General features: G+C 44.5%; 1 protein-coding gene across 6 annotated transcripts in view; it reads left to right on the top strand.

Moving 5' to 3' along the window:
- The first annotated feature begins 5,000 nt into the window (after nucleotides 1–5,000).
- The window catches only part of MAP3K9 (mitogen-activated protein kinase kinase kinase 9), a 63,851-nt gene continuing 50,500 nt past the window's right edge, over nucleotides 5,001–18,351 (top strand). For 3 of the 6 annotated variants that reach the window (XR_012628875.1, XM_074867980.1, XM_074867982.1), the window contains exons 1-2: nucleotides 5,429–5,789; nucleotides 11,885–12,298. Coding sequence is in view for 5 of the 6 variants with exons in the window: in XM_074867980.1 (XP_074724081.1) it covers nucleotides 5,489–5,789; nucleotides 11,885–12,298 (715 nt within the window). In the remaining variant the exon portion in view is untranslated. Of the gene's footprint in view, nucleotides 5,026–5,428; nucleotides 5,790–11,884; nucleotides 12,299–18,351 lie in introns of those variants that run through there. The other 3 variants (XM_074867986.1, XM_074867981.1, XM_074867983.1) reach the window with 3 other exon arrangements.

Consider the following 18,351-nt stretch of genomic DNA (forward strand, 5'->3'; position numbering starts at 1 on the left):
TAGCATATATATTTTATGAAGCAGAGTAGAGCGCTCTCTTTTACTGACTTAGATGCTAAAGTCCCAGATTCGCAGCCTGCCTCCTAGCTAGCACAGCACAGTTCATAAAGCTTCTGTTGCCAGTGGCTTACCTCTCTCCCCTGCACGAGGAACAAGCCTACATAAAGTGATGTTGGCAAAGCAGTACTGTTCTGAAGTGGGGAAAAAAACAGAGTCCGGCTTTACCGCCATGCAAAGAGGCAATTTATAATGACAGAAGAATCCATTTGCCAGTGAAGCTTATATTGTTTGAGGAGAGATTATCATCAATTGATCAAACAAATCTGTCTACTGGCACGAGATACATCTCCGGAGTGGTGTATATGGTTATATCCACAGATATAACCATGGAACCCAGCTGAGATATATCCTCTGAAATGTATAAAAGCCAAATAAGAGCATTAGTGCTGGGTTAATTTAAGATGCAATATAAATTACCACGGGATGTAAAAGGAATGAGCTGCACTAAGCAGATGTGCCAAGGAGCATCTCCTTAATCTTTTATACTTTCTTACTGTGCTGGTACAGATGTGCTTTCATTGTAGCTGTAGTTGGAAGTACAGTGCTTTTCTAGTACTGTGGTGTAGTTGGGCTGTGCTGGTACTCTTTCTTCTTTCTGGACATTCCTCTTTTTTTGTTGTTGTTTTTAGCATTCTGTTTTTTCTCTCACAGAGACTAGGAGCCTGGAGTGCCAACATTTTGATATCCAGTGTAGATTTACAACTATGGACTGGCACAGTGGTAACATGTTGTTATAGAGCTGCTAAGTCCAGTGCAGAGAGAGGAAAGGTGTCCATTGAGAGTACTGGTTTAGCAGTCTGCACAAACATCTTGAAAAGACAGGGCAAAAGCTGAGATGATAATCCTAAATGTATATGAATAATGGAATTGAATAAGCAGAGTACTTTCCATAGCTTCTTAAAACAAGGGCTGGGGATAGACTGGTCTTTTTGTTTATTGTCTGATAATTTGTTGGGTATTTTTAAATGTAAATGCAAAAATGAGCCTGAATTAAAATCCTTGGTCCAAAGTTCTCAGTTTGGAGGAAGTTTGAACTACATTCTGAGTAGCATCTGCATTTTGCAGATTAGACTTTCCTTTTTAAACCTACTATAACAAAATCTATATCCAAACTTTGGGAAGCACTGAGTCTGTATTCAGATACAGACTTTGAGAACTGGATCTGTTATAATGAGAATCTAATTCCCATTATTCAGATCTGCTGAATAATAATGGGAACATATACAGTCTTATTAGAAAATGCATAAGGAAAAAACCTCCAGGGTAGCATTTAGGTTATATGTTCACCAGAAAGGCCTGTACCATTTCAAAAACCTTGCAAATGCTAAAATGTCATCTTTCACATACTGCATGCAGCAGTCCTTAATGTTCTTTTCTTCTGCCTTTTGCCAGTTACTGAAATATGAACTTAAAATTTACTGACTCTTCTATTTACCTTGATCCTATGAACAGCCTTCCCAATCTGGCCAAATCTTTTCATTCACAAACCAGTCTCTGACATGGCTGGTAAAAGATGCCAAAAGAAGTCTGTGAGAATGGGAAAATCCTACGATGGCTCTTCAGAGCATTTCCCTGGACACTGAAAGAGCTCAAACAAATGAATTAATGACAGTCCTTGACTAGGACTAAACTGTGATATATGAAAGCTTTGCTTGTGTTTTGCTTCATTTGTATCTTTGCTTCCCCAAGACTCCCTAACTGTTTCCCTAGGCCTCTTTGTCTGTCTAGGTAAGATTAAGATACTCGTTAGGCTTCCTATGTAAATCACTGATAACGGAGACTCAAGACCTTCAGTGGACACTTGGAGAGTTCCTGGAATGTGCAAACTAAGATAGGAGGGACTTCAATACAGAGACCCTGTAATGAGGAGGATGATTTTTGCTGATTGAGGAAGAAGACACCTGGACTTTACTTCACAGCACATGCTCTGGAAAGAAGGTCAACTAGCGATCACCGTGAGGAAGACTACTTACTTCTTCCTTTGACCACCAAAGGCCCCCAACAGAACTTAGGACACATGCTCAAAGGGGTGTCAACTTATGTAAATAGCTTCCAAGAACTCATTATCATAAGACATCCCTTCCCATGAAATCTAATGAATATGTATGATTTTTAAGTATGTAAACTGATGTCCCTTACTAACTCGGGGGAGCCCTTATGGTGGAGAATCCCCAGGGCGACCCCAGCGCTGCTGATAAAGAATACCTGCTTAACAGTAAAAAACTTTACTGTTGAGTCAATTTCTTTGTTTCAACATTCTCCCAGCTCCAGGCACTGGCTGCTCTGGGCTTCCTGAGCCACTCACATCGTCTCTGGAGAAACAAACGCATCATCGGTGGCAAAAAAAAAAAGGGGGAAGGAGGAAAAAAATAAGCAAGATGTCTTTGAGAAGTAAATCTGACTCTGTAGTTCAATATCAAGGCGTTCCACAAGATGGCAGGGTGCTGTCTCAGCAGGTCACTACAGCAGGCAACCCGAGCCTCTACAGAAGTCATTGTTTTCACCATCGGTAATATAACTCTCTACTTTAAACCTACCAGTGCTCTACAGCAGTGATCAAAATAAGTGCCAAACAACTGAAAGACAGGAGACCTGTATTTTCTTATGTCTCGCTCAAATTCTATATTACAACTTTTAAAGCACAACATTCACATAAAGCATAGTAATTCCCCACTGTGTGAATTAAAGAAATAATTTTTTTCCTAAACAAAATTGGACAGAAGTGTATTGCATACAACTGAGGCTGTCAACATTAACATCAGTCCTTCAGGTTTCATCTTGGTCATCTATTATTTGAACTCCAAAAATCATGAATGCAGCTATTTGTTTTGTTACCCCTCGGCTTCATGATCAAGACAAGGTAACCTGGCTGTGGCTGAAAGAGCTGGGTCTGCTGTCCCTTTCACCTGTCCTGCCCTCCTTCCTTACGTTGTGCTGCCTTTAATGACTGTGTGTACAGTCTTAACACAAGTCAGAACAACCTAAAAAGCTGTTTGAAAACTAGCTGCTTTTACTTGGTGACTTAGCTTTTGGTTGGATAAATGAGCCGAAATGACTCTACAGCCTTGCAGTCACTACTGCTGCAATCAGGATAGCGGGTCAAGCATGTGACAAGGGGCAGGAAGGTCCCTTTCAGCAACAGCGTAATATTGGATAAGCTTAGGCTAATTGTGAAAACACTCCCTTAAGTAACAAGAGTAGTGGAGCGGATGCATCCTCAGCTCTGCCCTCACTGGCAAGAGGAGATGGAGGTACAGGAGAAAATCTAAAGCTCATTTCTTAGACAAGTTCAATTGAAAACTAGTGCTGCAGCACACATCAATCTTGTGTATGTCACATTGAAATATTAGTTCTGATCTCAACTATATTTTGCTCTTTAATTTATTTGTACAATAAGGCTGTTAATATACCAGCTCTTTCTAGCAAGGTAATTTTTGTGTCTGTCAGAAGTAAAGGTTATGAAGTTTGGGGAAAAAAAAAAAGGAACTAGAAAAATTTCAGTTCCCTGCAGGGTTCTCTGCAATACTTGTTACTAAGTTTCAGTAGGGTGGAGGTGTTTTCCCAGAAATAGACAAGCAAATTCAAATATTTTACAAACAACAATAAGGATTTTGAATGACCTTTTTAACTCAGAGCACGCTATTCTTAAGATCTTCATCATTCTTTTTAAAGCCTAAATCCTGGTGCTTCTGAAGCGCAGCCACACAGTGCTAACACAATGGTAGATAAATAGACAAACCCCACTGCATGAAATTTAAGAACTATTAGAGTTTGTACATAAAACAAAACAAATGCCTCACTAGGGAATTGAGAATTAAAAAGACAAAATCATCTTGCAGAGAAGAATTGTGTAACTAACTCCATTTACAAAACACTAAAGAAAAACTAAGCCCGAGATTTATCTAAGTGGGAAGACATCACGTGTGGTGAGGGTACCTGGGATTCTCATTCAGTATTGGTGGGCTTTGTGACGATGAAGCATGAATAGAGACTTCTCATTCCCAGTTTTACCACTGAAAATCAAATTAGGATTTTAAAGAAGAGTGGATTGAAATGGAAAGAAAATGTCTCTTTTATGTCGCTAAGTACAAACAGATGCTGTTCACAAGATCCGGTACCTTCACAGGCAGTAAAAATGTTGGTAGCTGGGTGAAGGAATTTGTATTTTCAGGAGGAAGAAGCTATACACTGATGGCAAGAGTGAAAAATAAAATTCTGTTGTTTAATTTTTAAAGAAGGCATTCAGCAGGGATGCACCCGTATTAACCTCGTACAAAAATCGTGTAACACCCGTGCTTCAGTGTAGACTGAACGTGGAGAAACTGAAAACAAAGACTTCCCTGGACCCTGCTTTGGTTTGGTCCCTGGCCTAAGCCCTTGTTCCAGGCGACTGCACCAGAGCTATGGCGGTGCCTGGGGGCGCAGGAGGGCAGCGGGGAGGCTGGCAGCAGCCTGCCAGAGCCTGGCCACGCGCGGCCATCACCCCGAACCCCAACCGCCGGCACCCACCGGAGACCCAGCCTGGCGCGGCCCCTCTCGGGAGACCCGGGCGGGACCCCGGGAACGGCGGCAGAGCGTCGACAGGCGGCGGAGCGGCCCTCGACACCGGGCAGCGCCCGCGCCGAGGGACGGGGCTTTAAGAAGATGCTCGCTCCGCTCCGTTCCGCTGCGCGGGGCAGGGGCCGGGGCAGGGGCCGGCCCGGCCGCCCTCAGGTGCCGCCCCCTCATGGCAGCAGGTGGCGCGGGCCCCGCCGCTGGCCCGCAGCGCCCCGCGCCGCCCCGTCAGGCGAAGGTCGCCCCGCCCACCCAGCGGCCCCACCCCCGGCCCTCTCCCGTGTCATGCCCCTTTCCCCAGCCAATGAGAAGCGGCGGGGGAGGTGGAGCTGGGGGCGCTTATTGACAGGCGCCGCGAGGCCCAATGGGGAGCAAGAGCTGACGAGGCGGGGGCCAATTGGGGGGACACCGGTGAGTGCGAGACTCCGAGCCAGCGGCTGGGCGGGGAGGGGGCGTGGCCTAGGCGGCGAGGGCCCTCAATCAGGTGAGGGCGGCGTTGACGGGCGGTAGCGGCGGCCAGTGGCGGTGAGGAGGCGGGGCCTGTCCTCCCCTCCCGCCGCCGAAGCTGCCAGAGAGTCAGGTGGCTCCGGGATGCGCGGCCGCGGCGGCAGGCGGAGGCGGGCGAGGAGGAGGAGGGGGGGGATGCGGCGGCGGCTCGGCGGCACGCGCTGCCTGCCCTCGCCTCTTCCCGCGCTGGGCTGAGGCGGCCCCGCGCCGGGACACCCCCCCCCCCCCACCACCCGCCCGGCGGCGGCGGCGGCACCTGCTGCCGGCGGGCGCCGGGCCGTATGAACAATAGGCGGCGGTACCGGCCCCGCCGTCCCCCGCAGCGCCCGGCTGCCGCGGGCGCCTCCCCCTATGGAGCAGCCTCGCCATGGAGCCCCTCACAGAGCTCAGCCAGGAGGGCGCGGGCGGCGGGGAGCCGCCGGGCGGCGGGCCGCTCTGGACCGCCGTCTTCGAGTACGAGGCGTGCGGCGAGGACGAGCTGAGCCTGCGGCCGGGGGACGTGGTGCAGGTGCTGTCCCGGGACTCGCACGTGTCCGGCGACGAGGGCTGGTGGACGGGCAAGATCGACCAGCGCGTCGGCATCTTCCCCAGCAACTACGTGAGCAGCGGCGTGCAGGGGGGCGGCCCGGAGCTGCGGGCCCGCTACCCGCCGCCCCCCGCCATACAGCGTAAGGCGGCCCGGGCCCGGGGCGGAGGGGGTCTCGGTGCGGCCCCTCGCCGCCCCCCGGCGGGAGGGAGTTGGGGAGCGGAGGGGCAGAGGCCCGGTCCCGGCCCTCCTGTGGGCCTGGGGGGGGCGGGGGGACCGGACCGGCGGAGGCCAGGAGTCGCGGGGTGGGGTGGAGGGAGCCCCGGCCCGGCTCCCCCGAGGTCCCCGAGGGGAGGCGGGACTGCCGCCAGCGCGGAGGGAGGCCCGGCCCGGCCCTTCCGCTGGCTCTGACGGGAGCCGGGACCGCCGCGGCGGGGGAAGGCCCAGCCCGGTGCGGGGAGGCCGCGGGGCCCGGCCGGTGGCGGAGGGGGCGGGGGCGAGTGGGCCCCGCAGTGGCCCTTGGCGCGGGAGCGGCGGGGGGCTGCGGCGGTCCGGTCCCTCGCGGCCGGGGGTGCCCCAGGCCGGCGGCCCTGCTCGGCGGGGCCCGGGCTGCCCGGCCTTGCTCTCCGCTCCGTGCCCCTTCCCCCCCGCAGCCGCATTCCTGCTGCTCCGGTGCCTCTCTGCCCTCCAGGCCGGCGCTCCGCTCCTCTCCGGGAGGCCGAGGCCAGCTCAGCGTGTTAGCGTTTCAGTGCCGCCGGGAGCAGTTGCCCATTGTTAAGCCCTGTGTTTCCAGGGACTGATAAATTTTCCCCAAACGGCTGAGGCTTGGTGGCCAGGCAGTGGTGGAGTCACCAGGGGCTCTGGTGACTCTGCCTGTAAGAATATCCTTAAGGGAGAGGTTGCTGGTTAGGAAGCAGTTGCTTTCTGCAGTGTTAATTCCCTGCTAATACTTCCTCAATATCTTCCTTTAGTCTTACCAAAAGCTTATTATTTCTGACTTAGAAATTCCTAAGCTGACTTGTGTTACCAGGTTCCTCCTTAGCCCTTTGTCTTCTTACAAATTCTAATCTAAAATATCTGTGAATGAGTTTTATCCAAGTTTGGATACCTGGGCCTACCTGAAGGTTGTTTGGCTAAGTTGTGATGCTGAAGGCACGAAGGGATCGGCTTGTTTCTGTGAACTTCAGTGCAGTTCTGAAGCCTTTGTTGGAGCCAGATAATAGGGCCATTTCGCCCCTACATTTTTTGTAGCCACTATGTACAATTGTGGAAAGACAAACGGTGTGGAATGACTGTTTCTAGATCCTGTTTTATCTATCACTATTGACAATTCAGGCAAGAATAAAGCTTTTTTTGGAGGAGCAGGGAAAAATCTTCAGACTAGTAGGCTTTTCTAGAAAGTAAAACAAGTAAAAAGATGCTTTGTCCTATCTAGGACGTATCTCCAAGGAATACAACCAATAGCCTTTTTCTTATTCTGTGTTCTGCTTGAAAGCATTTAGGTAAAAACTCAGTAATTTGTAGTATTGCCCTTGGGATTGTGAAGGGACTAGGTTGGGAAGTAGTGATGCTTGCTTTCACGCTGGAACAGTATAGGTAAATTATTTTTTTTTTCCTCACATGTAGAAAACACTGTGAATGCTTCTTAGTTTTTGTCTTTAAGGTAGTTAGGAGAACCATTTCTACATAACTTCTCAAAGCCTCAATCCCCTCCCATTTTGACTGTTGGAGGGCAGGCTTTGTAACTATGGGTTCTCCTGCCTTATTGCACTTTCTATGGTTTGACAGTTCAGGAACAGTTGTGGAGTTGCACCTTCCCCCTTTATCCTTGTTTTATCCTTCTGGTGCCGCAACAGGACTACACTACTTCTGTTCTCTCAAGTCATCAACTGTATGTTCATGACAGAGTAGAATTTGTTGCCCTCGGCTAAGTTTTGGTATGCTAAAGGGGTATGTATGTTTCTTTTTTTTTTAAAGAAACAATGCAATTTGGACTGGGGGTAAAATTAGTTGCTGTTGATTTGGGTTTCCAAGTTTAATGTTAGAAATCCCTTTGCAAGGAATGATACTTACTTTGAGAGCTGGTGATGTTTGATAGCTGGTTGGAATAACAGTCTACTGCTCGCTTACTGGACTAGGAAATATTAACATTTTGCAGGAGTAATGCAAGGTGTCATTCCAGACGTGCACCTTTGCACAAAAGCTGTTTTAGTTGCTTTCCTAAAGTTTATTTTCATATTTGATGAAGGTTTTGGAGCATAAGTCCTAGAGATTCTTCTTCCACTGAGAGCTGTAGTAGTATAACTAGTAATTGCATGCTGTCTTTCAGCCATCCACATAGTGTGCTTGAATCTTACCTCAGTGGGGGTACCACAAATGACAAAAGGAGCTTATTGAGGCTGTCAGCAGTGGGCCAACTTGAAGGACCCTTGTCTGTGCTATGGGCTCTTACACGCTCCAGGCTGAATTAAATAGCTTAATTGTGTGGTATAATAAATGCTGATTAAACAGCAACTACTTTGCAGTTGTCAACATGGCCACTGGTTCATGGTGTACAGGCTCTGTAATTCCTTATCAGTCCCCAGAGGAACGATAGCACTTCAGTTCTTAAATTCTAGGGTGAAAAATGCATGTTAAACGTTCCCATTGCCCTTATAGTCCAGTACAGCACATCTGCCAAATTAAACTGGAGTTTAGAAAAGTGGTTAGTGTGTTTAGAAAGGTGAAGAAAAATAAGTATGTTGTGCACTAATGCATAACTAAGTCTGTGAAAATGAACAAGCTAACTCAGTACAACATACCTTTAAAGAAAAAAAACAAAACTTATCTAAAGATGGAGGGTTTTTTTTTCTCACCCATGAGGGTGAGCTGGCCAGCCTACCTTGAAGAAACATTGTCAAAGTAAAGCTAAGATCATAATTGCAAATAAAAGAAAACTTTATTTGCAAAATAACTTGCAGCGTAACACGTTAAATTCCCTCTGGAAGCATAAATCTCGCGGTTTTACGTCCCAAGCCTGTTCCGGTCCATTTGTGCGTCCAGCAGGGGTGTGCTTTTTTCCTGTAGGAGAACGGGTGGCAGCACACAGAAGGAGCGTTGCTCTCGGTGTCTTCCCTTCTCCCTTGCCCGTCCCACACTTCTCCCCGCCGCCTTCCCGCCGCCCTCTACCCGCGCCGCCGGAGGGGCGTGGCGGGGGGGGCGTGGCCGCCCGCCCGCGGGAGCTGTCCCTTCAGCACCCCCGCCCCCCGGACCCGCCGGCTCAGCCGGGCCTGAACGCCTCTGAGCCCCGGAGGGGCACCGGAATGGCGGGGGGGGGGGGGGGGGGGGGGGGCGGCGGGCGGCGGGCTGTCGGCCTTGCTTTGTGGTTTTCGTCAGTGCTTCTCAGCCTGTGGTCCGCCCACCCCTGGGGGGCCGCGAAGTCATCACGGGGGTCACAAAGGCTTAAAGCAGGGGCGGGGAACAGCCAGCCCACGGCAAGCACTGCGCCTCCTTTTCCCACAGCCCCCTCCCTTCGATGCTCCTCTCGTACTCAAGCCCCCCCCGCCCTCCACCTGCCCTGGCATGCTAGTATATTTGGTGCTAGTATGGTTGGTGGGACCCACTTTAACTAGGCAGTTTTTCTCTTAAAGACATTTTCTTAACCCAACGGCCCTCTTTAGGGCCATGACAGGACTGAAATCTGTTCCTTCTAGTGGTGACCTTGGACCCGTAAACAAAAATATATGGTGACTGAACACAGACAAACAAGGGGGGAGGTGAGAAGAATTGTAAAAACTTTGCATCTAATTTTAATGTAAAAATGGGTATCAAATTCAGAATTAGCACGTTAAAATACCATAAAATGGGCCATTTGAGCAAGAAGAGTGTTGATGCTATTATATGCAATAAAGATATTAGGAGTGTGTGCATTAATAGATTAATTTATTTTGCCTTCTCTCCGAATTTGAAGACCGTTCAAGAGAAAAATCTAAATAAATATTTGATGCATTCTAGTGCTTTAAATCTTGAATCAAGTCTTGGTGGTCCATGGCCACAAAAGGTATTTAAAGGGGGTCCGTGGTGAAGGAAAGCTTGAGAACCCCTGGCTTACGTGGTCATTCGTTTTCAGTCTTTTCATTGACTTTGGCTGTAGGAGCAGACTAAGTGAGCATTCAGCCAATGCTGGAATTCTGCTGACTGCAGGTGATAGGACTAAGCATCTGATTTCTTTAGCTCTTTTATCAGTGAGAAATACCAGAGCAGCTCCTTTTGTGCATTCCCAGTGACAGGGTAGTCTCATATCTGGAGTTATTGTCACTACAGCCTTGTTCTAAAATTTCAGTGTTTCTGGTCAGAATTTACTCCTTCATCTTTTATAGTAATCTGTAGCTCATGAGCAGTTGAACACCAAAGCTGGTACTGTAGGAGTGAAACCTTATTTGTTGTGTAAATCCTTGAAGTTCAGAGCGTTACCCAAAAGATGTACTCACAGTAACAGACAAATAAGTTCTTTTTGTGTTCTGGGCTGGAAAGGGCCTTTCCTCCTTTTGGAAGATTTTCCTGGTCAATTTTCTATCTTATTTTTCATTAATCTTTTGTTCATGGAACGCTGGTAAAAAGACCACAGGCATTGCTATTACACTATCTGAGGATTCGGATCTATTGACTGTACTGCATAGGGCGGTTGATGATATAATCCCTATATGTAGTCAACTCCTAGCTCATAGGTTTGATCGACTTACAGAAGTAAGTCAGACTTAAAAATCATGTCAGAAAAGATGGAGCTCAGTCAAAAAAAAAAAAAAGTCTTCAGCTGTGAGCAGCAGAGTTCTTATTAACAGTTTTGTGACAAGGTCTTGTGCTATATACTTAGGAAAGACATTTGATTGGAATAAGTAAAATATTTTACTTAAGTGGAATCTAATCTGTTCCCTTGCCTTGTATGACTACGTAATTTCTTTTAAAAACAGTGGACAGCTTTATGTGTACAATTGATAACTACAAAACCCGGTAATATAATACAGTACTCTGAATTAATACCTACATCAAGTAAGTCCATTACAGACCTAACTTCCTTTCTACTAGATAAAGTAGGGGAACCATGTCAGATTTGGCATTTCAAATGCAGGAAAGGATTAAGTTTCAGTGACTTTCTGCTTGAATCCTTGTATTTGTCCTCTAAAACTTAAAAATTTCTTTGACCAAAACATCAGAGTAGCATCAATGGTAACTCAACCAGTGGCCTACCACTACTGTCAATTCAGCTGTGTCAGTATGTGGGTTTTCTGTGCTACATTAGTCAGTAGTGGATGGGTTCTTTTGGCCATCTGTAAGCATAAACTATGTTTACTGTGCAGTTGTACAGGGTACGTTTTCTCACCACTTTTGCTCCAGATGCAATTTATATGCTGAATTAAGACATCTGCATCTGTAGATTTTACTGTACAACGCCAAGTAGCCACCAGTTACTGTGGCAGCCTGTATAGTATAGCTGTGAGTGCATCGACTGGAAAATGATGATTCTGTTATTTCATACAGTTTCTGTAATACAAATGCAGTATGCATTAATCAAAAAACGTTTTTCTTGCTGCTAGCTCTGCATACTCAGTCTGTGGTCCTACCCATCTGTTATTCACACTATTGTCAGCAGTGTCAGAATTGGTTAACAGATCTCTTGTGGTGAACGAATCTACAAAGCTTGTAGAGGTGTGGAAGAATAAGCGTGATTTGGGCAGGACTAAAAGATTGGTAGTGACAGTTGAATAAGAAACGTTCAAATAAGGGACAAATGCAGGAGCAGATGCATTTTGTGTTGAATTTTAGCTATGTCACATGAAGTACTGTATAGTGAAGTCAGTGAAGATTAGACTGTGGGTTTTCTTTTTTGGAATCTTGTTCTGTTATTGAGGGCAGGAAATGAAAGTTTAGCCTTAAGGGAGCATCAGTGTTATAAGGGTTTAAGTGTGTTAAGAGGACGCTATTTTAAGTGTGTCGTTCACCACCGTTTGTTCAAATTCATCACCATTCCCAGTGAGTACTTCATACAGGTTTTATGATACTGCAAGATCTGTTTTACCCCATGCTATTTGGCAATGAAAGGTTGTCATAAGGGACTGCTGCTTTCATTTGTATTGTTTTGGAGTGAAAATTGGTCCTTCCTCCAAGGATAAGGGTGAGGTTGGGCAACAGGGACCTTCAGCTGATGTACAGGCTGTGTAGTTGCTAAATGTTGACATCTTCTTTTTCTTCTTTCCCTAGTCTTGGAGATCGACTTCTCAGAGCTTGTTCTGGAAGAAATCATTGGCATAGGGGGCTTCGGAAAAGTGTATCGAGCTGTGTGGATAGGAGATGAGGTTGCTGTCAAGGCAGCTCGTTATGACCCTGATGAGGACATCAGCCAGACCATTGAGAATGTTCGCCAAGAGGCCAAGCTCTTTGCAATGTTAAAGCATCCCAACATCATTGCCCTCAGGGGCGTGTGTTTGAAGGAACCTAATCTTTGCTTGATCATGGAGTTTGCCCGTGGAGGATCGCTAAATAGAGTGTTGTCTGGTAAAAGGATACCTCCTGACATACTAGTGAACTGGGCAGTGCAGATTGCGAGGGGAATGAACTACCTGCATGAGGAAGCAATTGTTCCCATAATTCACCGTGACCTGAAGTCCAGCAACAGTAAGTGCTACACAGCGAACAGCCAGGGTGCTGGGGTACGGTTTTGGAAAGAAATCATACAAAGAAAAGTGGGGAGTAATGTTAACTTAGTGATCCTTTCTTGTGAACCACTGTATCCTCTAATTCAATCCCAGAGGGGTTTATTGTGCTACAGACCACAGGAAACATGTAAATGCTTTCACTTTGTAAAAGCAACTTAAAAGGTTGGATGTAAAAGCAACTGTAAATGGAGCATGCCTCTCCGGTAGTTCATATATATATATATATATATACACACAGTGTCTCAGTTTTATTGGCATTTCAGCAGACTCCTCAGTGTTGGAAAGTCTTGTGGAACTTAAAATGTGTATTTTTCCTTCCACTTTTTGGAAGGATAAAGGCTCCTTTGGAAAGATAAATGCTCCTAAGCTTTCATTTTACTTGCTAGATTTTGCTGTATAGATGAGCTGCAAGCCTGTTTTCCTTATGGGAGATTTAACCCATCCCTGCTGAATTGGATCTTCTCTCTGTCCCTCATAGAGCTGGTGTTGACAGAAACATTAACTCAGGTAAATGAAATGTCCCAGTGGGTGCCCTTGTCCACCCAGGACTTCATCTGATGTTTGTGGTGCTTCACATGGGATGCAGCTGACCCATTAGAGCATGGGGACTGAACTTTGGTAGTTATGATTTTGGAAATCATGGTGAATAGCTACTCTGTAATACTAATAGCATTATTGTCTGCCACTTGGGTATTGGTTTTGTAGTGTGTCTGTTTTCCCAAACTTAAAATTGCCTCGAAGTCAAATGCATGCATAGAACATTACTTACGAGTGTGGGAGCAAGCTGCTTCAGTGGTTTAAAGATCATCATCTCCTTTCCTGATACCTGCATGCAGCTGTCTAGCCTTTCTCCCTGCTTGTTGATGTCTAGATGGCAAGAGCAAACACGTACCTGCATGTTGGCTGCCATGGTTTAGGTAGGTGTGTTAGTATGAACTCATTTTCATTTATGGCTTGAGTTAATAAGCACTGTGAACTGGGTGGCTGGGATGCAGGCAAATGTTCTCTTCTGCTTTGAGGGCAGTAATGTCTAGCAAAGAGGTCTGACAGTTGAAAATTTTAATGTCTTAAATAGATTCACTCGCAGAGCTAGTGTTAACCATTACAATGCTGTAAACTTCCAGGCCTTGCAGAATCTTCCTCTGTTTTTTGACCTCGTATCTTGTGGCAGTGAATTTACATTGTTTATTGTGAAGGAAAAAAAAAATACTAACTTGTTAGTGAGTTCAAAAATAGGAACTATGAGCACTTCCAAATTAGTTTCTATAAATTATACTATCGAAGTTATCCTTTTTGTTAGAGTAAGGCAATCTTAATGGTTTCCTGATATCCTTATAATTTTCTAATATAAAGATTTCCTGATATCTAAACCCTTGCCTTACAGATGGCAGTATATATGGGCATATTGATAAATGCTGTAAAATGAAGGATTGATTTTCTTGGTTAATGGATGATTGGCTGCATCTGTGAATAAGAACTAGTTGCCTTTGACTGTTGGGCCTTTACTCCTCACCTAAGAAAATATTTACTTGTTTTGCTAACAGGTTATTAAGACTTTATTGCTTAGTGCTATCTGAACACTTTTGATGTTTAGAATGAAAGATACTTCTAAGATAAAAAGCTGTTAGCTCTCAGTGTTTCCCGGTTTTATTCAGGCTAGAAACTGCTAGTTGAAAAGGGAAATGTATCAACCGGAGAACTAGCCCAGCTAGAGGGACACCAGTGCACAGTGTCACCAACCAAACACAGATATGGATGCTAGAAAACATCAGTACTGTCAGCAGCAAGAGTAAATGTCTCTTGTCACAGTGAATCAGCAGTACATAATTGTGCTGCGCTGTAAATTGTCAGTGAGAAGTTGAGGGTTTTGCTACATGTATTACTAGAATTTTCCTCATTTGGGAGGAAACAATAGTAAAGGAAGAGGAAGAATGAGTGGGAATGCCTGTGGAAGGATTCAAAGATATACTGTGTTTGGAGGGGGGAGATGTAGAATTTACATGTTGGTCCTGACCAAAGGTACCATCAGATCTAGTACAGAAATTATGGATATAGGAAAATTCTAGCCCAGCTAAGTCTGTAGAAAGCAGTATTACATTTGGGAAACTAAATAAATGTAGGAGCTGGTACTGGATGGAAGGACTTGAGATATTTTAAGGAAAATTCATTTCTTTGTAACTTTTCACATAAGATGAATTAGTAACCTCAGGTACCGGCTTGACATATTACAACAGCTGTTTAGTTTGGCAATATAGATTTCTTCACGCTGTGCTGTGTGGTGGAAGAGAAATTTTTTAAAATGCATCCTATTTTAAACATTTGAAGATATATGTTCTTTTCTGGGTGTATCTATAAAGCAAGTACCATAAATATTAGATTATGACAATAGTGGAGGTTTTTTGGGGGAGAGGGAGTTTTGGTCTTTCCTGAGTTGTTTTGCTGTGTGGTTTTTTTTTTTCCCCAAAAAAAGTATCTTATCTATACATGCAGGTAGACTTAACTCATGGTTATCTGTAGGACAAACAACTTTGGACTGCCCAAGTCATGTCTTTCCTGAATATGCTGACACTGCATTTCTGAAATCCCTTTTCCATTATATGTAATAAGCATCTTGGATATTTCTCCGTTCTGTTTTCTATGAAATGCTTTTTACGAGTTTTGTAAAGATTAGTGAACTAAGTATGTTATTGCATCCTGATTTATATATGGCTTGTGTTTTCTGTGTTTTTGTGATATACTTAGTTTTCTCAGTTACTGTGGATAATGGAGAACGGGTTACATTGTTAGCTTTGTGCCTACAGAATTACAAGCTTGTCCTGCTTTCTTTGCACAAGTTACCACCCACCAACTGATAGGCAGTAATGTGTCTCTGGAGAAGGAACAGCTTCTGCTTGCAAGAACCTGGAAAAGGTTCTTGGAGACACATTTCTTTCATGTACTGAACATCTACAAGTACTGCAGAGCTGTCATGGGAGCATCAGCTGTATTGATCTACTGATTGGTACTGCCTACATTTAGTAATAGGTAGTGATTCTCATATATCTCATCTTGCCTTCGAGCACCAGCTGGGACCTGCATTATCCATCTGAAGCTGCAGGTTGAGTTAATTTGGGAGTTAGGGAACAAGATGTGGGAGTGGGAAAGAACAGAGTTGCCTTATTTAAAATCAAATTTTCTACTAGAACAGAAGACATTCAGAGAATGCCTTGCTTCCAGATGTCTGCCTATATTTAGGACGATACAGAATACATAAGGACAGTACTTCATTATGAACCTTTTAAGAAGGTTGTGTTACATTTTGAACAGTAAAATAAGTCAAGTGGGCACCTTGATACAAGTCTGAGAAATTAGCCCATTATATATGTATAAGGGTTTGGAAAAAAAAAAAAATCCTTTTTAACCTAAACTGTTGCAGCTTTGTGGACTTGAGTAGTAGGTACTAAAACAATGCTCAGAATAGTTCTCAACATTTCTGATGGCATAGTAAATAACATAGTTTTGATTGCTTTGGGATGTAACTTCATCTTGTATAGGGACTGAGCTTCAGGGGATTATATGAAGATTCCAGGAGGTGTCTGTTTTTGATATTCTCCTTGTCAAAAAGCATTCTGCAAACCAATTGTTCATTTTCCTTCTTTTAACTAAAAAGGTGGACATTTTTTCCTGTTCCATCATTTTTCTTTACTGTTTTCTCCTTTTCATTATCATAACTTTAGGTATAATGCTAATATATTTAGAGTGTAGGGGAAGTGCCCTGTTCATTTTAAGTACTGTGTTCATTTGAGGCAGATTTTTACTGTAAATCTTGGAGGTTCTGAGGGCTGCCTGTTTCATTGCTTTGAGGATGCTATCAGGAAATGAGTATGTAAAGATCGTTACAGAACAAATTGCACACCTGTAACTTATTTTTAGAGACCCTGAAATTCTTTTGCTGAGTGTCAGTTCAGTTGGCAGTGAGTCTGGTAGGTGAGTTCCCAGTGGCATTACCAACTCACATGTCAGTTGTCTAACTACGCAAGGAAACGAAGATAACCCAGGAAATCTATTTTGTTCTGCTGTGTGAGGGGATACGTGTTTATCTTTTTTTGGCATTTGATTCAAGAGAATTGATTTATTTCATGTGAAAATTAATCATCTTAAAATCTGACAGAATCCTCTCTGGCTTCTTTTTCTTCTCTTAGTCTGGCAATGTTGCTAACCTTTCCCTCTTCACCTGCATGTTGGTGCTCCATTGAGCAGAATTGCTCAATTCTATGTTACAGAATTGGTAGTAGGCCCCTCCCAATGTGAAGGCTCCTAAATAACCTAAACGCTGAGCTATAGAAAAGAAGCAACCAGGAATGCCTACTGAAGTCAACATCGCTGTGTTGTGCAGAGCTCTTAGTTTCCCTTTCTCTTACCTGTGATTTGAGTCACATTTCTGGCCAGAGGAAGGGGCTTGGCATATAATGCTTAGGATCAAAAAGGGCAGTCCTGTTGGTTTTCGTGAAGTATTGTAAATAATGAGGCTGGTCCTGTTTGTTTCTATTTGTCTGTCAATGTTAGATATGCCAGCATTGCTATAGGAATAATGCCAGTTAACTAATGCTGCAGAGAACTAGCAAAAGCATATTTGCTCCTTTTTTTGACTGGCTCAGCAAAATACGTTTGTTATTTGCACTACACTGAAAGATTTTGCTGAGGGTGTTCATGCCAGTTCGCAAAGTGCTTTATAAAAGTCACCATGTTTGTGTTCCACAAAGTGGCACAGAAGATTAGCAGCAAAGTGACAGGGCCAAGGTCAAAGAAAGAGGTAAGGACAGAGCTCAGAATAAACACCAACAATTCTGATTCAGTCAAGTCAGTACTTCTTCTCTTCTAGTTCTTTGAAGGTGTTCACCTCTCCCACTTTTTGGACCACCATGGTAAGGCTGTGGTATCCTGAGATTCAAAGCTCTGGCTTTCTAAAGAATTCCAAGCTCTGCTGTAGCTTTGCTTATTTATTTTATGCAGTTGTTTAAGCCTTTTTCTGTTCATAAAGAAGCTAGTAGAGCTGACTTTCACATGGTCTCTGAACAGTTGTTCCTAGGATTGACGATGTTCCTTGTTCTTTTTTTTTAAAGTACAGGCAGAATTTAGAAGCAGGGATTCCTTGTGACTAGTTCAAACCCAACCCAAGGACAACAGGACTTGAATGTTACATATCAGTCTTTATAACATGATTTATTATCTCATTCTTTGTTAAAGTATTCACATCCCAATGCATTCATAATTGCCACTCTTCTGTTGGTCTTCTCAGAGAAGGGAAAGTACGTAATATAAACCTCTTCCTCTGTCTGATGGTGTCGTAGAGGAGAGCTCTTCCAGGGTCTGCTTAAAGTATGTTGGCAGAGCAGTTTGGAAGTCTGCACTATTATTGCTGCTTCTGGTACTTCAGTGTAATTTGCTGACTAACTCTCCAATGTTGTACCTTCTATCAGAATGGATTTCCTTTGTCAGTGCAATTAAATGAGTGTGAGTAATGCTTCATGTAAAGTAGAGTGAAACTATTTCACTGGCATCTGAATGCTTTACACTGGGTGAATAATTGATCTGGCCTTAATTGGGCAGTCCCTTGCCCTGTAAGAGGAAAGTGATAAAAATGTCAGATGGGGGGGTGGGATGGGACACAGGACAACAACAGCTGGGAGATTAGTTTTATGCAGATGTTCTCTGATTCAGTTCAGGGAGCACAATTCAGTAAACATCATTGGGTTTTTTAGGTTTAAAAAGTGTGTACGGTACAAATCAAGTCTTTCAAACAGCCTGAATATGGTCTTAAGGGGTGATTAAAGATGACTTTCCAGGTTCTACCCTTAAGCAATTATTTGGTTCTATGGACATGCTATACAGTATTGCTAATGGTGCATATCTCCTAGTTCTGGTTACTCTGCTTATTTCTCTGTCTCCCCAGAGTATCAGCCTTTGTGCTGATATCCTGGTCACTTGCTTGTGGTTAAAAAGAAATTCCAAATAACTATAATTTTTTGCATG

This window comes from Strix uralensis, chromosome 4 (genome assembly GCF_047716275.1).
Source record: "Strix uralensis isolate ZFMK-TIS-50842 chromosome 4, bStrUra1, whole genome shotgun sequence".
Taxonomy (NCBI): Eukaryota; Metazoa; Chordata; class Aves; order Strigiformes; family Strigidae; genus Strix; species Strix uralensis.